This window comes from Myotis lucifugus, unplaced genomic scaffold, assembly GCF_000147115.1.
Source record: "Myotis lucifugus unplaced genomic scaffold, Myoluc2.0 scaffold_304, whole genome shotgun sequence".
In the NCBI taxonomy this organism is placed as follows: Eukaryota; Metazoa; Chordata; class Mammalia; order Chiroptera; family Vespertilionidae; genus Myotis; species Myotis lucifugus.
The window spans coordinates 1,141,576-1,166,671 of record NW_005871352.1 but is presented as its reverse complement, the minus strand read 5'-3'; the positions used below and the strand labels follow the sequence as shown (position 1 = coordinate 1,166,671).

At 39.1% G+C, this 25,096-nt stretch overlaps 2 protein-coding genes across 4 annotated transcripts in view; one reads left to right on the top strand and one right to left on the bottom strand.

The window, feature by feature from the left end:
* The window catches only part of L2HGDH (L-2-hydroxyglutarate dehydrogenase), a 39,487-nt gene extending 24,598 nt beyond the window's left edge, over positions 1-14,889 (bottom strand). The window contains exons 1-4 of the mRNA XM_006100243.3: positions 14,675-14,889; positions 11,517-11,632; positions 10,479-10,630; positions 3,688-3,819 (exon numbers count right to left, since the gene is read on the bottom strand). Of these exons, the coding sequence (XP_006100305.1) occupies positions 3,688-3,819; positions 10,479-10,630; positions 11,517-11,632; positions 14,675-14,814 (540 nt within the window). The 5' untranslated portion in view covers positions 14,815-14,889. The remainder of the gene's footprint in view (positions 1-3,687; positions 3,820-10,478; positions 10,631-11,516; positions 11,633-14,674) is intronic.
* A 13-nt stretch (positions 14,890-14,902) lies between these two features.
* ATP5S (ATP synthase, H+ transporting, mitochondrial Fo complex subunit s (factor B)) lies at positions 14,903-24,551 on the top strand. Of its 3 annotated transcripts, none has more exons than XM_006100242.3 (5): positions 14,903-15,047; positions 20,560-20,671; positions 21,587-21,795; positions 22,380-22,551; positions 23,222-24,551. In XM_006100242.3, exons 1-5 carry the CDS (start codon positions 14,918-14,920, stop codon positions 23,352-23,354), a joined length of 756 nt encoding a protein of 251 aa, XP_006100304.2. In that variant the 5' UTR covers positions 14,903-14,917; the 3' UTR covers positions 23,355-24,551. The 3 variants fall into 3 exon arrangements, with proteins under 3 accessions (XP_006100304.2, XP_014321141.1, XP_014321143.1); XM_014465655.2 differs by lacking the exon at positions 14,903-15,047 and adding an exon at positions 15,371-15,896; XM_014465657.2 differs by lacking the exon at positions 14,903-15,047 and adding an exon at positions 20,423-20,439.
* Positions 24,552-25,096: the final 545 nt, after the last annotated feature.

Genomic DNA, 25,096 nt, shown 5'->3' with positions numbered 1-25,096 from the left:
TGATTTATAAGCATTACTTAATTTTTTGGAATAAATGTATCCTTTTCTAATTTGAAGAAAAGGATAAAAGTAGAATTTCACACACTAAGTACAGACTACACTTTGAGGAATCCTTAATGATAGTACCATTTTATCTTGCCTTAATGTGTATGAGATTAGTTTTCTCTATCAATCTTCTCTAAGATTGCCTGGTTCCAGGATGACTAAGACCCAGAAGCTGAGTATGACTGGTAAATGCTGCTATCTTCTTGTTTGGTCAGCACAGAATGTCACTGTATTACTGTATTCAGTGCCCCACCCCTATCCCAATGCATTTACCTGCTTATCCTTCAAAGCTTTTGACTTTGCTACCCACCCCTGACCAGTATTGCCATGTGCCCAGATCACACTAAGGTTAAAGGCTCACAAAACACCCAACAGTCTATCTTCACAAACTAAAAGCAACATTTGAAAAACCTCACCATTTTCCTGATGGTCTGCTTCCAGAATATGAGAGCATTTGCCCAAGTACAGGAAATCAGTCCTTTTGTTTTGATAGAGTAGATACACTAAGATTTTATATTAGACTTTATATGGCTTGACAATCCCTAAATTCATAGGTCAATAGCTATAATTCAATTTCAACCTATAAATAGTATTTTGGGTACAATAATCTTAAAATCTAAATTAGGATAATACCAATAGTTTAGTCACAAAAACTTTCTTACCTAGCATAAAACTCTGTGACAAATATAACAGTGGGATAAAAGTGTGCTGTAAAAATGCTCCATATCAATAGATTTTTGGAATTCCAAGTATCTTCATATATTCCTATTACCTAGTATAATGCCTGACACACAGAAGGCACTCAAACATTTACTAAATGAATGAACTTTTGAAGGTTGCTATCTTTAAACATACCAGATATTTTCCCTTTCTAGACCTTCTCTAAAAGATCTCCTTTCTTTTCTCTCCCTTTCTAGTTTTGGCCTTGGCCTTGCCCCTCCTCATGAGATGCTGGTGGGCCCTACCTATACATGTATGTTGGGGGAAGGTGGAGCGAGTCACTGCCGCCAAGCAATCCAATGCCCTGGCCCAGGATGGGGGTTGGACAGGCTAGTAGTCTGCCAGGAGCTGGGCATGCACTGTCCAGGTTAGCAGGCCAGAACTTGAAATCTTAGGCCACAGCAGGTCAGATGGCTAGAAAAGAACCAGGCAAGCAAAACAGGGAACACTGGGAGTTAGAAGTCAGGAGGAACAGATGAACATGTGGTTGACCAATGGATGGATCTGCACAGCTAAGGTCAGAAGCAGCAGTCAGGATCTGCCCAGAAGAGAGCTGTCAAGAGCTATCCTCCAAAGTCAAAGTTCGCAGAGCCAGCTTAAAATTTTCCAAAATGCTTCCCTGGGAGTACTTAAATCTTTTGCTGAAAGGAATCTGCTCTAAGAAGCCCTTTAGAGCTGCCCTAATATACTTTTCCTTTTGGAGGTCCTAGAAGAAACAGAAGTAACCTTGTACTATGCAAATTTCGCCCATCATTGCTGGTAGCAGTGGTGAGGTTGGGAAAGAAAGGAGGAATTTACTCAAGACACCTTTATGAAATAACCAGACTATATTTTCTACTATACTAGTATATTGCCACCCTATGTAGGCATTGAAAATTACAATGTGGCATTATATAAAGTAGATCACTTCTGCAGAGACCTCAGAGAAAAGCAGGGCATACCTCTTTTATAAATTACACTAGTCATCTTTCAGTGGGGGTTCACCTAAACTCTCAGACTAAACTAAAAGCTTCTGATAAGCATGGTCTGGCAATGAGTTAGAAGCCAGACTCTTTAACACAGGTACCTGGAGTCCAGCTATTTTTCTTTTTAGTGCTTTTATTGATTTTACAGAGAGGAAGGGAGAAGGAAAGAAAGATAGAAACATCAATGATGAGCGAGAATCATTGCTTGGCTGCCTCCAGTACGCCACCTACTGGGGATAGAGTCTGCAACCGGGGCATGTGCTCTGACCAGGAACCAAACCATGACATCCTCAACCACTGAACTACACCAGCGGGCTGGAGTCTAGCTATTGCATATTGTCAATAAAAAGGTAGGGGAGAAGGAACAGAAGTTACAGCCATTCACTGTAACAGCCAGTGGAACTAGGGGTTGAACTGATAGTGTCTGAAAGGCTATCAAAGAAAGTTGTTATGCAGAGTATTATTTTTCATGTCTCTCTCATGAATAAAAGGAAGATTTTTCCCTATAGCATGTTTTAAGCAAGATACTCTACAACCCACTCTTCACACTCATGCCATCCTTATCTTCCTAAAATACAGACTGGATATCAAAGCCACTCTCCTCAAAAATTTTCAGTGGCTTCTGTGCCTACTAGATAAACTACAAAGTTATCAGCATGAATATCAGGCCCTTTTATATTTTCCTATACACCCTGTGATCCAACCATACCTCACCGTGCTTTCCAAACATGTCATATGGTCTCAAGCCTCCTCTTGCATTTGCTTATGTCCTTCAGACCTGGTATTTTTTCATTACTGTGAGTGAAAAGAGGGGTTCTATGGAAAGTAACCTCACAGGGTGATCTGATCATAAATCCCTAACTTGACCGGTCATGGTGGGTAGTCATGTCCCAGGCATACAACCTCTTTAGTAAAAAGTTTATCTTTGCGACCTGGCTGGTGTGGCTCAGTTGGTCTGAGCATTGTCCCATGCACCAAAAGGTCGCTGGTTCAATTCTTGGTCAGGGCACATACCCAGGTTGTGGGTGCGATCCCAGGTCAGGGTGCGTACAGGAGGCAACTGATCGATGTTTCTCTCTCTCTCCCTCTCCCTTCCTCTCTTTCTCAAATCAATTAACAATATAGCCCTGACCGGTTTGGCTCAGTGTTTAGAGCGTTGGCCTGAGGACTGAAGGGTCCTGGGTTCGATTCCAGTCAGGGGCATGTGCCTTGGTTGCGGGCACATCTCCAGAGGGGGGTGTGCAGGAGGCAGCTGATCGATGTTTCTCTCTCATCGATGTTTCTGACTCTCTATCCCTCTCCCTTCCTCTCTGTAAAAAACCAATAAAATATATTTTTTTAAAAAACATAATATATATATATTTTAAGAGGTTTATATTTGCCTTAAGCAAGCCTAGTCCATTGTGTCTGTGCATTTAGGTTAATACACCATAGAAATAAGCTGTAACCACCCCCAAGAGAGCACATAATCTTGCTAACTATCCTAATCTAATCCCTGCCTTGCTTTCTCTCACCTTCCTGTAAACTTCCCTCCTTAATTTCAAATGCATAAAAGAAGCTGTAAAACTTATTCTCCAGAGCATCTGAGATCTTGCTCCCTGGCATATGTCATCAGTTTGGCTCAAATAAACTCTTAGGAAAATTCTCTACAGCAAGCATGTCAAACTCGCGGCCCGCTTATTTAAATGAGGCATGAGACCTGCCAGCTGCGAGTTTGACACGCTTGCTCTATGGGTTTGGATATTTCTTATAATGACTTAGGGAAAGAAGAAATCAAGTGTCCAGAGTTTGTGGCAATGCCCTCTTGTGTTTGTCACCCCACTGCTTTTGTGACAGGATTATGTTTCTATATAATTCCTTCCTCCTATAAATTCACTTTCAGCCTCTATGTTCACAAGACCGAGCGCTAAATGAAAATGTCCCTGTGAGCATTCGTGTGGAGTTGTGAATCACTTACCCTACAATATGGCTCCTTCTTTTTTATATCCTCCTGCTGGATCAGCCTCAGGCCCTGGACACCATTCTGCAGGCCTCTCTCATAAAGGGCCTGAAGTCTGGGAATTTCTTCTTGTTCGACAGCTACTATAAGCTTCAACAAATGATAATATGAATAGAGTTAAACAAACCATCAGCTATGAAAGATAAAGTGACTAGAAAAATCATAAATTGTTACATGACAAATTGGATCGATTTTTTAAAATTACTTTTTCTTCATGTATCTACTTCAACCTTCCTTCATGACTTCGTTTTCCTCCTCCACTGAAAAATGTTCCCTTAAGAAAACTGCATAAGCCCAGCTTATATAGTGGTTGAGTGTCAACCTATAAATCAGGAGGTCACAGTTCGATTCCTGGTCAGGGCAGATGCCCGAGTTGCAGGCTCAATCCCCAGTGGGGAGCATGCAGGAGGCAACTGATCAATGATTCTTTCTCACCATTGATGTTTCTATCTCTCTCTCCCTCTTCTTCCCTCTCTGAAATCAATAAAAATATATTAAAAAAAGAAAAATACATGAAAAATTTTCCTCAAAGTTGAGATGTAATCTCAATTTCTACTTCTGCTATCAGCCACTACATACATCTTAGCCATAATCAACTGATATCACATTCACTCCCTCAGTCCCAGAAGGGAGAGAAGCACTCGATTACTTAATCTTTACATTAAAAAAAAAAAATCAGCAACAACAAAACAGAATGGCCTTCTTTTTTTTTCTATAAGAGAATGTAAAATACCAGTACATCAAGAAAACATTTGGTATTCAGTATAATGGGATATCATAAACAGAAAACTATCCATTTTATTTCCTGGAATAATGTACATTACAAAGTATTTACTAATGCATTCTGTTGCAAAGAAAAAAATAGGTAAATTTATCTACTTTACTCAAGACTCTTTTTCTACTTTTATCTGGCAAAGTATCTTTTTAAATTAGTTTCTTGCCCTAACCGGTTTGTCTCAGTGGATAGAGCCTCAGCCTGCGGACTGAAAGGTCACAGGTCCGATTCCGGCCAAGGGCATGTACCTTGGTTGCGGGCACATCCCCAGTAGGAGGTGTGCAGGAGGCAGCTGATCGATGTTTCTAACTCTCTACCCTTCTCCCTTCCTCTTTGTGAAAAATCAATAAAATATATTTTTTAAAAATTAAAAATTAAAGTATTTTCTTGCCCTAACCGGTTTGGCTCAGTGGATAGAGCGTCGGCCTGCGGACTGAGGAGACCCAGGTTCGATTCCCGTCAAGGGCATGTACCTTGGTTGGGGGCACATCCCCAGTAGGGGGTGTGCAGGAGGCAGCTGATCGATGTTTCTCTCTCATCGATGTTTCTAACTCTCCCTTCCCCTCTGTAAAAAAAAAATCAATAAAATATATATATTTTTAAAAAGAATATATATATATATATAGTAGTTTCTTCCTTAACAGCTCCCAGCAAAGGAAGGCACAGATGTATATTCCCAGGTAAATGAGAATTTACAAATTACTATTTCATAGCAAGGAGTCAACACTTAATAGAGATAATACTCTTAATCAAGGTGTAAAGGTTATTTAAACCAACAAATAACTAACCTTAAGAACAAGAGTGGAATCAAAGGACACTAAAGAAAATAAAAAGACAACACACTGAATGGGAGAAAATATTTGCAAATCATATAGGTGATATGGGACTAGTATCCAGATTATATAAAGAACTCTTATAACTCAACCAAAAAGACTATAAATACAGTTTTACATATTTTTTCACTTCATACCATGTCAAGACCATTTCCCCATATAATTTTAAAAAATCTTGATAGCATCTTCAATGGTAACAATGAACTTTTATTCTTTTTAAAAAATATATTTTTTATTGATTTTTTACAGAGAGGAAGGGAGAGGGATAGAGAGTCAGAAACATCGATGAGAGAGAAATATCGATCAGCTGCCTCCTGCACACCCTCTACTGGGGATGTGCCCACAACCAAGGTACATGCCCTTGACTGGAATCGAACCTGGGACCCTTCAGTCCACAGGCCGACGCTCTATCCACTGAGCCAAACCGGTTAGGGCTGAACTTTTATTCTTAAAACTTACATGAAAAAGACTTAAAGGGAATATTGTGAATAACTTATGCCAACAAATTAGGTAATCTACATGAAATGGACAAATTCATAGGAAGACACAAACTTCTGAAACTGACTCAAGAAGAAAATCTGAATAGACCTATAACATGCAAAAAGACTGAATTATTAACTTTAAAACTTCCCACAAAGATCAGGCCCAGGGACTATACTCATGAGTGCTATCAAATGTTTTAAAGAATTAGTACCAATTCTTCATAAACTCTTCCAAAACACAAAAGAGAAGGGAACACTTCCTAACTAATTCAGTGAGGCCAGTATTAGCCAGATGCCCAAACCAGACAAAGATTAAAAACAAAACAAACAAACAAACAAAAAACACAAAAAACTGCAGACCAATATCTCTTGTGAATATTGATGTAACAGTTCTGACTAGTAAACTGATGCAGCAACATACAAAAAGGATTATATACCATGACCAAGTAAAATTTACTGAAGGAATAAAAGATCAATTTAACATCCAAAAGTCAATTAATGTAATATATTAATAGAATAAAAGACAAAAACTATTGAAGCAGAAAAAAGCATTTGAGAAAATCTAACACCCTTTTATGATTAAAAAAACAACAACAACACAACTCTCAACAAATTAGAAATAGAAAGGAACTTCCTCAATCTGATAAAGGGCTCCTACAAAAAAACCACAACTAGCATCATACTTAATAGTGAAAAGTTGAATGCTTTCTCCTTAAGATCAGGAAAATCACAAGGTTGTCCACTTTCATTGCTTTCACTTTTCAACATTGCATTTGAGATTTTACATAGGGAAATCAGGCAAGAAAAAATATAAAAAGTAACCAAATTGAAAAAGAAGTTAAACTATTTTATTTGTAGATGGAATGACCCTACATATAGAAAATTCTAAGGAATCCACATACCAAAAGAACAAACACACAGAAACACCTATTAGACTAACACCAAGGAATAAATTTAACAAAAGAAATGCAAGACCTGCACAATGAAAAATACATAACACTGTTGAAAGAAATTAAAGATCTAGTAATGAAAAGACATCCCATGTTCATAAGATTTAATATTGTTAAGATGGCAATGCTCTCCAAATTGATCTATAGGTTCAATATAATCTCTATCAAAATCCCAGCTGCTTTTTTAGAGCAACTGACAAACTGACTCTGAAATTCATATGAAAATGCAAGGCACCCAGAATAGCCAAAACAATATATTTTTTAAAAATGTGTTGCTTTTTTATTTTTAAAATTGAATTCAGTGAGGAAGAGAGAGATAGAAACATTGATGAGAGAGAACATCGATCGGCTGCCTCCTGCATGCCCCATATTGGGGATCAAGCCGGCAACCCAGGGCAGTGCCCTGACCAGGAAACGAACCAGTGAACTCCTTGTGCATAGGATGGATGCTCAACCAACTGAGCCACAACGGTTAGCCAAAACAATCTTGAAAAAGAAGAACAAAGTTGGAGGACTCACACTCCTTGATTTCAAAACAAAGAGTTACAGTAATCAAAATAGTGTGATAGGATATAAGGATAGACATATATCAATGCAATAAAATTGAGAATCCTAAACATACCCTCTGACATTTATGCACAATTGAGTTGTGATAAAGACAAAAAGCAATGTAGAAAGAATAGTCTTTTCAACAAATGGTGGTAAACAACTGGATTGACACATACAAGAAAATAAAGCTGGACCCCTTCCTCACACCGTATACCAAAATTAATTAAAAAGTGGCCCTGGCTGGTATGGTTCAGTTGGTTAGGCATCATTCAGTGTACCTAACTGAATGATGATTCCTGGTCAGGGCACATGCCTGTGTAGTGGGCATGATCCCCAGCAGGGGGTGTGTTCAGAAGGCAACCAACAGATGTTCTGCTATCACATTAATGTTTCTCTTTCCCCCTTCCTCTCTCTTTAAAAAATCTATCTATCTATCTATCTATCTATCTATCTCAGGTCCTTTATATATTTTAAGTTATCATATGCTGGAGGTACAGGTGCAGAGAGTGAGGCAGGAAACTACTTCTAGTGGCAGGGTCTGTGTGGAAAGGGCAGTAGGCTGGCTGTGAAGGTGTGAAGAAGTCCCTAAAGCAGCCCAAGAAGCAGACGAAGAAAATGGGTGAAGTGGTAAGGCATTCAAGTAGAAACAGAAAGAGGGGCAAAAGAAACTCAAGGAGCTAAAAGTTAAGGCTGTGGGAAAGAAATGCCACACACGGGGAGATTCCACATTTGTAATTAAGAATTCTGGCAAAAAATAAGCTGTTCCTTGTACCTGGGGCAATGGTGATCCTTAATTCCATTTCTGTTTAAACATCTGGATTCTCTGCCATAACATGTGTTATCACTTATAGCTAGAATGAAATGTTGTCTTGAAGCCTGTTGTACATTTAATAATAAACTTTTGTAAAAAAAAAAATCATACTGTGGTTCCTCTTCTCTTTCATTCTCAGCCATTTCTATCTCAGCTGGGAAGCAAACCCAGCCTAAAATCCTGCCAAAGTATACTCTGCAGTCTTTGTTCTACCCCAAATTCTATATCACCTGGAATGAAACCAATTCATCTGGGGGAAAAGGAAAGTGATGTTAGACCTAAATGTCAGAGCTAAGGTTGTAACAAAACTCTTCAAAGAAAACATGGGAGTAATGTCCAGCCAATGTGGCTCAGAGGTTGAGTGTCAACTCAGGAACCAAGTCACCAGTTCGATTCCCAGTCAAGGCAATGCCCAGGTTGCGGGCTCGATCCTCAGCAGGGGCATGCGGGTGGCAGCCAATCGATGTTTCTATCTCATAGATGTTTTATCTCTCTGTCCATCTCCCTTCTTCTCCCTCTAAAATCAATAAAAACATATTTTTTAAAAACACACACAAAAAAATAGGAGTAATTTTTTATGATCTAAGATTAGGCAATGATTTCTTAAGTATGACACTAAAAACACAAGCAACAAAAGAAAAAGAGATAAACTGGACTTCATAAAAATTAAAAACTTCTGTGCTTCAATGGATACTATCAAAAAAGTAAAAATCTACAGAATGGGAGAAAAACTTTAGTATTATTTTTTAAATTACTATTACTATTGCCATTACTATTATTTTATATTAAAAATAAAAAATATTTTAATGTTTTACCATTATTTTAGTAAATATCTTGTGGCTAATAAGGGACTGTATCCAGAATATATAAAGGACACGTACAACTCAACAATGAGAAGACAAATAACCCAATTTGAAAAGTGAGCAAAAGTTTTTTTTTAACATTTTTTTTAATTGATTTCAGAGAGGAAGGGAGCGAGAGAGAGAGATAGAAACATCAATGATGAAAGAGAATCACTGATTGGCTGCCTCCTGCACATCCCCCACTGGGGATTGAGCCCGCAACCTGGGCATATGCCCTTGACCGGAATCGAACCACAGACCCTTTAGTCCGAAGGCCGATGCTCTATCCACTGAGCCAAACCAGCCAGGGCTGGGCAAAAGATTTGAATAGACATTTTTTCAAAGATAAATGAATAGCCAATAAGCATATGAAAAGATGCTCAATATCATTAATAATTAGGGAAATGCAAATCAAAACCACAATGACATATACCTCTTCACATCGAGGATGGCTAAAATAAAAAAGACAGATAATAATAGATGTTGGTGAGGATGTGGAGATATTAGAATCCTCATTAATTGTTGATGGGAATATAAAACAGTGCAGCACTTTGGAAAAACAGTTTGGCAGCTTCTCAAACATTAAACATGGAGTTACCTATAACCCAGCAATTCCACTCCTAGGTACATGTCCGAGGGAAATGAAAACAGGTCCATACAAAAACCTGTATAAATTCCATAGCAGTGTTATTTATAATAGCCAAAAGGTGGAAACAATCCAAATGTCCATCAGCTGTAAAATGGATAAACAAAATTTGGTATGCCTACAGAATGAAATATATAAAAAGAATGAAGTATTGATTCATGCTACAAATGAATGAACCTGAAAAATATTATGCTAAGTGAAAGAAGCCAGTCACAAAAGACAACATATTGTATGAATTCATCTACATGAAATGTCCAGAATAGTCAAATCCAGAAAATATATTAGTGGTTGCCAGGGTCTGGGAAGAACTAGGAAGTAGAGGGAGTGGGGAATGACTATCCATATGGTTTCTTTTTGGGATAATGAATATGGTCTAAAATTAGATAATGGTGATAGCTACACCTTCTGTGACTACACTAAAAACTGAATTGTATACTTTTAAAGGGTGAATTGTATGGTATGTAAATTATGTCAATAAAGCTGTTACTTTAAAAATTACATGGAGTGCCCTGGCTGGTGTGGCTCAGTTGGTTGGAGCCTCATCCTGTACCCAAGTTTCAGGTTCTATCCCCGGTCAGGGTTCATATGGAAGGCAACCGATTAATGTTCCTCTCTCACATCAATGTTTCTCTCTCCCTCTTCCTTCCTCTCTCTATAAAATCATTAAAAACGTACCAAAAAATCTTTTTAATTACATGGAGTTAGTTACACCATCTTTTTAAAAGTTATTCTCTAATATTAGATTTTGCAAATTACTTGATATAAAGAAAGAAAATCCAGGGTTTTAAAAAAATTCAACATTAAACATCGGTAAGAAAATGTTAGTTATAAATAAGTCGAGGTCCTAGTAAAATACCATACCTTGCCACACTGCTTGTAAGAAATTCCCTTTTGGTTACAGTACTCATAGATGAGGGATGCACCCTGTACACATAATTTAGCTTTTAGAGATTCCGGTTTATAATAAATTCCACTATGTATGACACCACTGTTATGTCCAGTCTGGTGAATAGCTACCAAACAAGAGAAACAGGATAAGAGAAAATAAATGACTCATACAAAACCTAAGAAGTGGGGGAACAAACATATTTGAAGCTATCAGACCACATTATTTAAAATTCTTGCAGCCAGAGCACTGGTAAATTCCTCTAGCCGCCATCTTTGTTGACCGTATCACATCCCTCCAGCCCACCTTTGATTTTAGTTACAACTCTGGTGCACAAACTCACCTCTCACTTCCAGCAAACCACTTCAAGGGACCATTATGGTTCTCTGCATTCTGCCCCAGGGCCTTGTCTAATGTGGGGAAAGAGAACTCAACATTCCTAGAGGCAACCCTCAACCAATAAGGACAGGAGCTGATGCTGGGAAATGTTTATGTAGCTCCTCAGAGGTCCCAGTAGAGTCAAACTCACAACAACAACTTCAATAAGGTACCCTCATGTGGCTCTCCCGCCTTCCCTGTTTACTATCCCCCCCCCCTCACTCCTGTCTCCTAGATAACCTCTCAAGTAAATCACCTATACCAGTGGTCGGCAAACTCATTAGGCAACAGAGCCAAATATCAACAGTACAACGATTGAAATTTCTTTTGAGAGCCAAATTTTTAAAACTTAAACTATATAGGTAGGTACGTTGTTATTAACTTAATTAGGGTACTCCTAAGGCTTAGGAAGAGCCACACTCAAGGGGCCAAAGAGCCGCATGGTGCTCGCGAGCCGCAGTTTGCCGACCACAGACCTATACCAAAGTCCTAGTCCCAGACTCTGCTTTATGGAGAACTCAAACTAGCCTACTAACATCGACACTCAGCATAACAGATGCAGATTTGACAAAATAAGCAGGGGTTCAGGATAAGCCTGAAGAGCAGCACTGATAACATACATCAACCATACCTACCTAATTCTTTCTCCTTTTCCAGAACACCAATGGAAAGTGTTGGATGTCGTAGGATGAGTGCTCTGGCAGAGGCAAGCCCCACAATTCCGCCACCGATAACGACTACATCAAATGAGCTTCAAGAGAAAATCACTTTTAAAATAATGCACGTTTATAGTAGACCTCATCCAACTTCACATGCAACATTTTTATCATCTATGGTCAATTAATTAAACTATTAATTTGTAATCATTAAAAGCAAATATTTATTGGGTTTTGTGCTATTTGGCTTCATGCTCATGAAGACACCCTTCAAAGTAACCTGCATTGCTGGTCAGTAGTATAATCAGCTCCACCCAGCAGGCAGGGTGGCTAATTGATCAAGCTGCTCTAAATCCCCACAGTACTCTGCCTGGGCCAGCTACATGTGTTAAGCATCACACTCTTCTCTACCATCTATTCTTTTAAAATTCAAGTGCAGTATTCTTGAGGATTAGCTAACACATTAAGCCTTCAACACCTTGGTATGCAACAATTTATCTTTTTTTTCTGTTAAAAAGATAACAGCCAGTAGGTTCAGAACCACAATTTTAGCCATGACAAACCCTGATTATACAACCATTTTAAAAATTAGAAAGGCCTTGTAAAGTCTAATGCAATGAGGAGTGTAAAAGATTCCTTTTAGCACTGACCTTAGGTTTTAGAGAAATATGGACACTCTTGCTTCTTCCCCTCCCCCCATTTAATCCCCTCCTGTATTATATTATTTTGATGCAAATCTTAAACATCATCTGTAATTATTTTAATATATTATTTCTAAAAGGCCTCTTCAAAACACACACAATACCATTATTCTAACTAAAAAAAATTAACAAAAATATTTTATATAATCAAATATTCACTATAAAACTTTTGGAAGAAAACACAGGGAAAAAAATCTTTGTGATGTAGGGCTAGGTGAAAGTTTACACCAAAAACATGATCCATGAAAGAAAAAATTGATAAGCTGTACTTCATCAAAATTAAAAACTTTTGCTCTGCAAAAGATCCTGTTAAGAGGATAAGAATAAACCAACAAATTGGGGGGAAATACTTGCAAACCATTTATCTGACAAAGTACTCTATCTAGAATATCTATTAAGAACTTTCCAAAGACACTGGGGGGGCAGGGGAGGCCAGGGGATTGTCAAGGGCGGAAAAAAAAAAGGAGACATATGTAATACTCTTTGTAATACGTTAAGCAATAAAACAATAAAAAAAAGAACTTTCCAAATAAACAAGCCATTTAGAAAATGGGCAAAAGATATGAACAAACATATCATCAAAGAGGACAGGTATACAGGTGGCAAATAAGCACATGAAAAGATGTTCAATTCCATTACTCATTAGGGAAATGCAAATTAAAACTACAATGACAGATCACTACACTCATATCAAAATGGCTAAAATTTAAAAAAAAAGTGATTATACCAAATGCTGGTGAAGATGAGGAAGAACTGAATCACTCACATATTACTGGTAGGAATGTAAAATAACAGTCACTCTGAAAAAAGAATATGGCAGTTTCTTAAAAAACTAAACATGTACTGTAGGTCTTAGCACCTGCATTTATCCCAGAGAAAGGAAAAATTATGCTCATACAAAGACTGTACATAAATATTTATAGCAGCTTTATTCGTAGCCAAAAACTGGAAACAACCCAGATATCCTTCAACTGGTGAATGGTTAAAAAAAGTGATACATCCATATCATGTAATGCTACTCAACAATTAAAGGGAATCACTATTCATATAGGTAACACTTAGATGGATCTCAAGGTGAAAAAAAGCCAATCTCAAAAGATTACATAGTGTGTAATTCTACTTACAGAACATTCTCAAAGTGAAAAATTATAGAGCTGGGGAATAGATTAGTGGTTGCCACAGGTTAGGAAGTGGTTAGAAAGGTGTAGAGATGGGATGTGAATATAACACAAGGGATATTTTTGTATTGACGGAATATTTGTTTCTGAATTGTGGTGGTAGTTACACAAAATAACACATAATTGCATAGAAACATACACACACACACACAAATGAGTGCATGTAAAACTGATGAAATCTGAACAAGGTTTATGGATTGAACCGATGTCAATTTCCTGGTATTGATATGGTACTATAGTTATGTAAGATGTTATCATTGGGGTAAATGAGAGTGCTGCCTTGTTGCAAACTTCTATAAATCCATAATTATTTCAAAATAAAAAGTATAAACAAAACCTTCCCTAAGCCTACGTTTCTTCCCTTAAGAAAAGCTTCCCCAAATCCTGTCCCATTCTAATCCCCCTCCAATACAGTAACATACAGCAACCAGAGTAAATTTTTGAAACATCAGCATTCAATCACTCCCTCTTCTTAACAACCCTTTAAAAGCTTCCCAACGCTCTTAGAATAAAATTCGCTGTGTAATTAAAATAAAATAAAACCCCTGTTGTGAGGAAGCCCCTCTCCTGGTGTCCTTCCACACCATCTCTGGCGCTAAGCTCCAGTCACACTCAACTTCTTAATTCTCGAAACAGCCAAGCTTTCCAGCTTCGCATAAACCATCATCTCTAAGGAAAGCAGGGAAAACCAGTGGTTTCCAATGTGACCTCCAAACTTTAAATCACAGGACACTGGATTCTGCAGGCTTCGATTAGCCTCTGAGCTGCTTCTCAGTGAGGTAACTCTGCGTAGTGTCTGCCTGGAATTGATTGAAGACTGGATTCTGATCTTCCAAGTAGCACCCGAGATGCCAGCTAATAAACAGCCTTATTTGATTGCTTACAGTGGGCAAGGTCCTTGAACGCTCAAAACGATCACCTGCGGGCGAGCCTAGGCACCCATTCACAACCGAACCTTCAAGGAGCTCAAGCAAACCCGCCCGGAGTGAAACAGGACGTGGAGGGGTTGTGTGCAAAGACAGGCGGTAGTAGCCCTCTACTCAGCGCTCTCATTCTTCTCCTCCCGCCCACAAACACGACGAATAAATCCTGCAGGTGGCTCCTGAGACCCGAGCGTGGAGCCCGTGCTCCGCAGGATCTCGACCTTCTCTCACGCCGGGGGCAGGGGAGTAAGAAGCACCTCCCCTGGGCACAGGTCCAGCAAGAAGCACCTCGAAGATGCAGCGTAGGCGGCGGGGGCGGGCCGGCGGCTACTCACCTAGTGCTGGCGCTGCGGGAACCCTGGCACAACGGCCGCGGCCTGCCCAGCGCGGGCCCGCACGCCGCGGGGATGCCCCTGGGGGAACCTCCGCGGGCCCAGCCGCAGGCAGTGCCCAGGTAACGCAGCGCGGGCACCATCGCCTGCGTCCCCTCCCCTGCCTCAGCCCCAGCGTGGCCACTAGAGCAGGACACTCCGCAGGGTCCGCGGTGCCCTCTAGCCCCACCTCCCGCGCACGGACCAATGAGGCGCGCGCCTTCGCTCCACGTGGGAGGGCTGCCAGTGACCAATGGGCGCGCGCGGCGGAGGGCGAAGGGCAGGCCGGCGCAGCCGTACACGCCGGGACGCTCGCTCGCTCCCTTCCTGCGACGCAGCGATTTGAGGAGCTGGGCCCGAGCGGGACGGGCCTAGGGTGGTGGTTTCACTCTGCCCTTTCCCTTCTCCGCGCGCCGGGCTTACCGACAACCTGCCCCGCCGCGTCGCGGGGTCTGACCTTGGACGTCCACCAGCTGCGGGGCCTGGGAAGAAAGTCTGGGCAAGATTATAGTGAAAACTCGATTGGGCGGGCCCAGCGGCCTCCCTTCCTTCGGTTCGGCCCCGCCCAGCCCCGTCGGCTCCCGGGCTCCGGCCCGGGTCAGCGCGCGCCGGCCGGCCTTGGCCCGCGCTCCGGACCGAGGCCCTTAGAGCCCCGCGGCCTTCTTTTGTGGGGCTCCCGCGCGGCCATTCATCCGGCTGCTTAGGGTCCTGTAAATACCGCCTCGATGACCCAGGCCCCGCTCGGCCTCGGCCATCGTTTAGCGACCGGTTTCCTGGTCGTTAACACGGGGCCGAGATACAGTTTTCAGTACCCCGCGCGGGCCTGGGAATACCGACTTCCTGTGCAGGTCACACCTCTCGTGATCTTTCCTGAAAAGTGCGGGAGGTGGGCTGGAATCTCTCAAATGCCTCATTCATCTAAAACTATGATGATCACCTGCCAGCTTAACACCGTGCTTCATGGCAGTTGAACATGTGTCGGGTCAGAACAGCGGAACAGAACAATAGAATGGTACCGCCTCATGGCCGGAGGGACTCTACCTGCCCGTCTGGATTTGGTTCCAGGCGTTAGTCATGGGGCTTCTGGAGCCTTTTCGCCTCTGTGCCCGCCCGCCCGCCCATGAACCAGGACTAATGTCGGGTCTCCCTCATAAGGCTCATCAGCTCTTAGCACAGCGAATACTCGGTAGTTGTCATGCTCGAAATGGCTTTAACCTTCGGATAGTTGTACATGTTCTGCTTTATTCGTGCAAACAATTAGAATGTTACCTGCTTGTTCCATCACAATTTATTTTCAAGGGATGGTTATTTTTGAAATTTTTAAAAATTTTTTGAGATAATTGTAGATGTCCATGCAGTTGTAAGGATCAGTAGAGATTCTGTGTACCGTTTGCTCAGTCTCCCTCAGTGATAACATCTTGCAAAACAGTGGCACATTACAACCAGAAATTGACATTGACACCATCCATCGGTCTTATTTAGATTTCCCGTGTTACATGTATGTGTGTATTTAGTTCCACATAGTTTTCATCACGTGTGTGGGTTCTTGTACCCACCCCCAGGGTCAAGCTACAGCACAGCTGCAGCACAAGAATCCCTCCCTGCCCTTGTATAACCGCACCTCCCTACCGCAGGGCACCCCTTCCCCAGTCTGTTCTCCCTTTCTAAAATTGTGTCACTTTAAGAATTTATATAAACAGAATGATACTGTATTTAACTTTTGGGAAACTGGCTTTTTGCATAATCCCCTGAGGTCCATCTCAATTGTCGCATGTATTGATGGCTCATTCCTTCTTACTGTCCAGTAGTAGTTCATGGTACCGCAGTATGTTTAACCCACTAAAGGATATCTGAGTTGTTGCCAGTTTTTAACTACTTTTGAATAAAGCTGCTGTTAACATTAATGTGCAGCTTTTTATGTATGAACCTATTTTTGTTTGGGAGAAATTCCCAAGCGTACAATTGCTGGGTCATATGATAAGCACCTGTTTATTTTGATAAGAAACTGCCAAACTGCTTTTCCAAAGTGGCTGCACCTTTATACATTTCCACCAGCAATATTCGAGTGATCCACCTTCTCCTGAGGATATTTTTCCATTGATTTTTAGAGCGAGTAGAAGGGAAGGGGAGAGACAGAAAAACATCAATGTGAGAGAGACACATCGATTGGTTGCCTCCCTCACTCGCCCCAACCAGGGCCTGCAACCGAGGTTCGTGTCCTTGCTGGAATTGAACCCAGGACCCTTCAGTCCTCGGGCTGATGCTTTATTCACTGACCCAAACCAGTAGCGCGGTGTCACTATTTTTTATTTTAATCATTCTGATAGGTATGTAGTGGAGATGGTTATTTTTATTTATTTATTTTTATTTTCTAAAGTTTTACACTTGTCTTCTTTTTCCCCAATTGACACACCCCCTCCCCCCACCGAGATGGTTATTTTTTAGTTTGCACAGATGTAGTAGTTGATTTGTTACTAGATTGAATACAGCATTAGACACTTCCAGGGTCTGTGATCAGACTTTCATGGACCATAGTAGCTTTTTATTGCTCTGATTTTGAGCATGTGTTTCTTAGTTTAACAAGGTAAAAGCACTCCAATACACATGCTCTTTTTATAAAAAAATTTTTCTGCTTACCGTCTCCCCTTTCAATTAAGTAATTTCAAATCAAGAGCTCACCTTACATTTATACACCCTGTAAGATATTTGGCTAGCTAGAGACATTTGTGTTCATGACACCACCCTCAGCTGCGAGGTCTGGCCTTCTCTAAGTCATAAACATAATTGCAAGTTTTAGAAACATCAGTTATAAATTTATGGCTCTAAGCCATGTTCTGATAGTAAGAAGGTCTTTTTAAATTATTTTAATTCATGAATTATTTATTGCAGCAGTAATTTAGTAGTAATTTTTAACTTGGTTTTAACTGGTTTCTTTTAATCCATTAGAGTTAAATTCACCAACTCACCACTAGAGGTCTCCTCTCTCCATATAGAAAGCATTCCCAGAGGTAGCTTGAATTCCTTAGAAATTGCTAAATTTAATTAGCAAGTCACACTTGAGAATGTAAAAACCTACCAATTTATTTTTTATCTTTATTGATAAATAAACATTTGATTTTCATGTTTAAATTATTTTAATATAATATCTAGTATTTTTAGAAATCATAGCTGAAGTAGCAAATTTGGCCTTTTCTTTAAGCTGATAGCTGAAGTAGCAAATTTGGCCTTTTCTTTAAGCTGAATTATAAGGTGGGCCAAAATAAGTCAAAGTCCATCAGTTTTCATAGACCACTCAAATTTACCTGCTTAATAACAGTTTCTCTGGTTTTTACCTTTCTCCATGGAAATACATCAATCATTAAAGACTATTAGCAAATATTCAACTCTTGCATTGTGCTAGGTACTAAGCAAAATGGAAATGAATAAGATGTGATCCTTGGTCTTTCTTTTGCTCTACATACTTTTCTTTTTCTGCCTAATGAAACTTTTAATCATCCTTTAAGAGCCATCCCAAAAGAAAACTCTTTTAGGCTCTGATAGAACTTGGTCATACCTCTACTAAGACACCATGTTGCATGTTATTTCTTTATGTCTTCTGCCTTCATTAGACTATACATTCTATGAGGACAGGAACCATATCTTTGTCTCTGTTGTTTTGTTTGGTTTTTCTACCTTCCCATTATATCTCTTGAACTAGGTATAGTAGACATTTAATAAATATTTATTGAGTGAATGAATAGATGTATGATGAAGATGGCATTTGAATAAGGTCTTGAAGTTGGGTAAGATTTCCATAGACAGGATTGGGTGGGTGGGGAGGAATGGTAAATAGAGGGCACAGCCTGAGTTGAATTGAAGCTAGAAAGTCCAGATTTATAAATGAGGTTGGCAGCCAATGGAGTTATTAGAGGTGGACACAGGTGGAGGGAGCTTTAACAAAAAGCTGGGAAGGGCTGAGAACGTGGAAGTGATAGCAGGGGGGAGGGAAAGTTTGCAGTAATGCAGGCAGAGTGATGGTGGAAAAGGGAGGGGGTGGGCAGGTGATTCCAGATTCTGTCCTCAGACCTCATCTCTCACTGTTCCACAGTCTCCACATCCTCAGTCACTTCCTCAGTCTGAGGTGGTTCCCACTCAGGCCTCTTTCTAGTCCTCCCTTTTTCCCTGAGTTGCAGGACCATCTTATGACCAAGGAAAGAGCTCTGGACTGGTAGTAGCCAGAACTAGGTTCAAGTTTCAGCACTGCCACCAATTAACCATGAAACACTGGGCAAGTCCTTTTAAACACATGCATTTATTAAAACCCCACCTTGTTCTGGAAAGGATGTAGGGTGTCAGCAAGTTACTTAATATCAGGGCTTCAGTTTCCTTGTCTCTAAATGAGGTGACGTGGAGACAGTGTAGTCTAGGTGATCTGAGTTCCTTCCAGCTCTACCATTCTAATCACTGATTCTAATCACTTGTTGGTCCTCTCCTCTTAGAAGTTCTGCCAACACTTCATATTTAGAATATGAAAAACTGGGGAATAAACCACAACCCTGTCCTTCTGACATTGATTTCATAATGGCACCATCATCCGACCAGTGACTCAGGAGCAAAGCTCAGTGTCATCTTCAGTTTCTCTGGCCCTCGCCCCTATAATCTCATTTACTGAATCATGTGGGATCCATTCTGCAATGTCATTCCAATTCTCCTCTCCCCCAGTCCCCCACCCCTGGCCGTTTTCCCATGGCCACATGTAGTTGAAACCCTTGTTAGCTGTCTTTCTGTCCGGTGCTAGTGTACTCGATCTTGATGTTGCTGTTTGAGTAGTATTCCTGAATCATAGTTCTAAAAATGCCAGTGTTCTGTGCTAAAACTTCAGTGACTCCCAACCACCTGCAGAAGAAAGTCAAAATTTCCTGGCTGATTATGCCAGACCCTTTCTGATGTGACTGTGTAAATTGTCTCCTCATTACGTACCCTCATAAGCTAACCAAACTGAAATGCATCATGACTTCAATGTCCCTGCCTCAGCTAATCACCTGGATTATTGAAATTCTGGTCTGTTCTTATTTTAACTTTTGAAGTATTTATCAGACAATATCTTTTATTTTAACTACTTGGTAACTTGTTTTCGCTCACTCCACTCTGCCTTAAGTTGTTAGTTCCTCAAAGGCAGAGACCAAGTTTCATTTCTCAGTGTTTCCCCCACACCTGGCATACTTCTAGAGAAACTTGAATTGACATAAATCAAATTGAGATCCATTTTAAAAATCACTTCCTCAACTCATGGTTATAGGTTTTTACAGCTGGAAGTCATCTGTGCACATCATCTCTTTTCACAAATGAGAAAACCAAGGGTCAGAGAGGTGAAGTTACTTGCCCAGTCTTTCGCAGCTGCCCTTCCACAGCTCTTTGCACTGTTCTGGTGACACTATTTGCACTCTTGTCATAGGAAGATCTGTTTCCATGTCACCTCTTCCTTCCTGGATATAACTGTGTGGACCGTGGCATATTGCTCCGGAGGTGATTTTAGTTTGCCATTTTGATACTGGAAATGTAGATTGGGAGTGGGGTTGTTTCAATAATTTTATATGGACACCAGGTGGCAACAGTGCAGACAGGATAGAACAGTGGAACTTAATATCAAGGCTGGAAGGAACCACAGAAGTTTTTTTGTTTGTTTGTTTGTTTGTTTTTGTAGCAAAAGAAACTGGGAAACTGAGACAGGAGTCAATAGAGATTGAGAGGCAAGGGAGTCATCAGCTTTATTGGCACAGCATCATTGACTGAAGTTGTGAAGTGACTATATGTACATGACTCTGATTGCCAGTTGATGATCAAATAGTAATACTGTGTTGTGTTTCTAGATCAAATGATGCTGTTTGGAAAAATTTCCTGGCAGTTGTGTGGCTTAAAGAAACTCCCATGGTCATGTGACTCCAGATACTTCTGGGGCTGGTTGAATGCAGTATTTAATAAGTAAGTTACTCTAATTAAAATGAAGAAATGTGAGAATTGTTAAAGATAGATGAATTCGCAATAGTTATTTGGTTATTTCTTGTATTCCAAATGATTTTTTTGTATAGTGTGTGCAGTATGAGCCTCATTTTGTTTAAAAACAAATAAAATATATACACAAATTGAATAAAGACCCCAAAATAGATGATAAAATATTAACATGACTGGGTTGCAGGATGTCAGTGACTTTTATCTTATTTGGCTTTTCCATGCCTTTCAAGTTTCCTAAAATGAACATTTATTATTTTTATAATCAGAAAAGCTCAGTAAATGTAGTTTTAGAATATTTAACTCTATGGCTTCTTAATGGATGTAGTTAGCCTTTTGAATACTATGAAGGCAACTCAAGTTTTTAAAAAATGTGTGGCATGCTTAGAAGCATCATTTTGAAACTGAAGAAGCTAATTTCCTCATTGCTTAATATAGCAATAACACCATTGACTAGAGAAAAAGGCATATATAAAAATTAATATCACTTAATAAGATTAATTTGAACATAGGTTCAAAATTATTCCCTTTAATCTTTTATCATTAATAAAAACAATAACCAAGTGTATCATTCTTTTGATACAAGTTATTGAGTACTTCCTGGTGTCAAGCACTGTGCTACATCTGAATCAATGAAGACTAACTTCTGCCTGATAAACTCATATAAAAATAATATGCCTTCACAGAGTTCACTTGGAAACAAAAATAAAGCAAGAAAGGTAGCAGGTAGAGTCATTGTATGTTTTTTTTTGACATGGATCTCACTAGTATACTTGTTTCCCTCAGTCATTTGAAATGAAAAGTCTTTTCTGTATTTATGTTGATGAATATAGTTAAAAAGCTAATGATTATAGTAAAAGCTAACTGCTTTTGTTTTCTTTCCAATAGAGTAGATCGTGAACGCATCAAGGAAGTTGGCCCCGAAAGGGCGGCCTCCGAGTGGCTGCTTCGCTGCGGGGCCATGGTACGCTATCACGGCCAGGAGAGGTGGCAGAAGGACTACAACAACCTCCCAACAGGCCCTCTGGACAAATACAAGATCCAGGCCATCGATGCCACTGACTCTTGTATCATGAACATTGGATTTGATCATCTAGGTAACTATCCTATCAGTTGCTTATGAAAAATGCAGGTAATTTACAGTGACATTTTGTTGCAGTTGAATATTATAGTCATAGATATGTTCTTTTTGCCTTTTCAATATCATCCAGTTTGTTTCTTCTTAGGTATAATATTTTTAAATTAGAGGTTACAAGCACCTTCCTCTCCTTTCTCCCCTTACTAAGTTTGTCTCTACATGACTTTATTCTGTGGCTTATTGACTTAAAATTCAAGCCTTGTTTGTCAAACTGTCTGTCAAACTTTTGTCATTGAGAGATCCTCAATGATGTAAGAATAATTCTATCCACACAGCTTCTGCTTGGGTGGTTCTCCCCCGCACCTCCCCCCCCCCCCCCCAGTGCCTGGATGTTTCACTGCAAAATGGTCCTGTCAGCACAACTTGTATAGTGAATACCATGTATAGTTATTAAGGTGACTAATTGTTCCAGTTTTCCTGGGACTGAGAGGTTTCCCAGGACATAGGACTTTCAATCCTAAAATCAGAACAGCCCTGGGAAAACTAGGAGAGTTGGTTATTTTAATGGTAAAACAGGTTCTTCAACTGCTCTTTTCCTCCCAGAGGGCCTACAGCACGTTGAAAAAATAAGGCTATGCAAGTGTCATTATATCGAGGATGACTGTTTGGAGAGAATTAGTCAACTTGAAAATTTACAAAAAAGTTTGTTGGAAATGGAAATAATTTCATGTGGGAATGTCACAGACAAAGGCATCATTGCTTTGCAAAATTTAAGGTAGGTGGTCAGTGCCAAAATGGAAACTTGATAATGATGTTAAGGTGAAACATCAGAATTTAAATCAGTTGAGGGATGGTGTCTTGTTTTGAAAAATAAAAGAAAATGACTTAACTTTCATCTTTAATACTTTAAAACAGTTGAAATTATCAACTTTAATACAGTATGGTTTTATTGCATTTTTTAGGGATATTGCTTAAAAAATTAAATCTAAGTAAAGTTCCTAGCATGGTGCCTGCTACAGTAAGCTCTCAAACATTAGCTATTATGCTTCCTCTCCACTTTTTAAATTAATTTCTTCCATGTTTTGCCAATAATGTATCACAGGAAGTTTGAGAAATTTTAAACATTAGAACCAAAAATACTAGATTATTTGTTTCTTACATTAGTTGAGGCTTCAAGGCTTCATTTTGAGTTCCTTTAAGAACTTTGCTAATTTGTTCCCCTTTCTAGGTTAAGATTCATATTTTATCTCTCTCAGGCAAAGGTATTCTATGCCGTAATATACATATAGTATTTGGAAAGATTCAGCTAGAATTATTGATGTAATTCTGAACAACAAATATACATATTCTGACTGTAGTTTTTTCTAAAAGTCAATAAATCAAGCTAAGTTTTAATGCTATAAGAGTAAAGGCCAAATTGAAGTAACTTCTTTCTTTTTTTACAGAAACCTCAGGTATTTGTTGCTAAGTGATCTTCCTGGAATAAGAGAGAAAGAAAACCTTGTTAAAATCTTTAAGGCATTACTACCTTATCTGGAACTAAAATTTGACTTGAAGCAAAATAATAATCATCAATAAGTGCCTTATTCAATATAAAGTATCATTTAAAATTGATCCTAAACAGCAACGAATATTATGTAAGCATCAATAGAACTATAAGGATGTCATATCATGATATTTTAAAAGCAGAAAGTCCATCATGTAGAAAATAAATATTCAGATGAGACTCATTAAAGTTACTAAACTGAAGTGATGCAAACTAGGTAACATTTTAATTTACTCATTTTATATAGATATCTCGATGTAGATACTGACTTAGAATTCTTTAAAGACATTTAAATCTACAACACAGATATTCTTGATTGTATGTTACACTTTAAAGTTATTGAAGCATGTTACTATAAATGTATAATTTTGGAAAACTGAAAGCTAAATTTCAGATTCATTGAAGTCAATTATGCCAAGAAGTCGGTAGTTGTGGAGGCATTCATATCGCTCTCAGGATTTGCATGCCTTTCTCATAATTCTGCATTCCTGTGTTTTTTCATACTTACACCCTTTCTCTGAATGAGTAGTTTCTGGCTAACTTGTCTATTTGCTAAGCTTAGTCTGGTATTTTATTATAAGTAGACATAAATACGTGGCTGAATTCAAATAGTTCTGCTGATTGCATTAGAATAGAGGAAACAATCATGAAGACCAGCACTTTTTGCTTAAATTAAAAAATTGCTATAAACAGAGAACTTTAACATGTCAATTAGAAATGGATTTTTATTTCCCCATATACAGTGGATATTATTTCCTGTGACCTCAAGGATACCTTAAAGACAATATTCATTTTATATCTAGAAAACAGTGTTAAAGATTATTATTAAGTAGATAAAAATATATCTTTATTTTTACCTGCTTAAAGTGGCCCTGATTCAGTTATTGTTAGTTATATGCCAACTTGTTTGTGGATTTCTGTACATTTGGTTTGAATAGAACTTTGCAAATAATGTCAAAATAAACACTTTCTATGATACAGAATTTAGGTAGAAAAATGAATTTTAATTGTGTTCAGAAACTAGCTTATATAAATAGAACATACCATAAATGATACACTATTTACTAATAATTGCCACTGTCATTTTAAAAAATCAGAAATTAGTACATTTACAAAAAAGACAAGGATATAGAATAGTTTCATGTGAAACAGTGGTGATTCCATGTGAAGAAAGGATTACAGATATGGTTAAACATAAGCATACATTTAATAGAACTCATAAAAAATAAGCACTTCTGTCTCGTTTGTTTGATTACTATATGATGAAGCAACTGATTCACCACAGTTTAGTCTGGAGCTACTTTTCTATTCTGAGTGGTTTTCTGTAAAACTATTAGATTAATTAGGCAGTTATAATCATCTGCCTTGTCAAGTGCATTGTTTTGTGTTAAGGAAAAGAAGAAAAACACCAAATGTAAACTAGTCACAGAAGTTGGATATCCTTCTTTGTCCTTTGAATCAGGGCTACATAACAAGAATGAGTTAATACTGGGATTAGTCAGCTTACTATCAGCTCTACACAAGAAGCTACATACATCAGGAAGACTATGGATATCATTAAATTGGCTGGGCAGCCAAAATGATTGAACAGTTGTCAGAATTTGGTGGATTACTTAGCTGTAAGTAATAAGGTCTAATGCTCTCATGAAGAAAATTAACATAGCAGTAAACTGAGGGTGTAGAAGAAATGTTTCGAAGATACAGTCAAATACAACTTTTAAAACCATGGCTGAGAACTGCTAGGAAATAGTAGCATCACATCAACCAAAAATGG

Bases quoted from the DNA above. Each gene is read 5' to 3' on its own strand.
- ATP5S (XM_006100242.3), top strand. From the start codon at position 14,918: ATGAGGCGCGCGCCTTCGCTCCACGTGGGAGGGCTGCCAGTGACCAAT. The intron at 15,048-20,559 runs GCGATTTGAGGA...TTGTGTTTCTAG, and splicing joins CGCTCCCTTCCTGCGACGCA to ATCAAATGATGCTGTTTGGA. The intron at 21,796-22,379 runs GTAACTATCCTA...TTTTCCTCCCAG, and splicing joins CATTGGATTTGATCATCTAG to AGGGCCTACAGCACGTTGAA.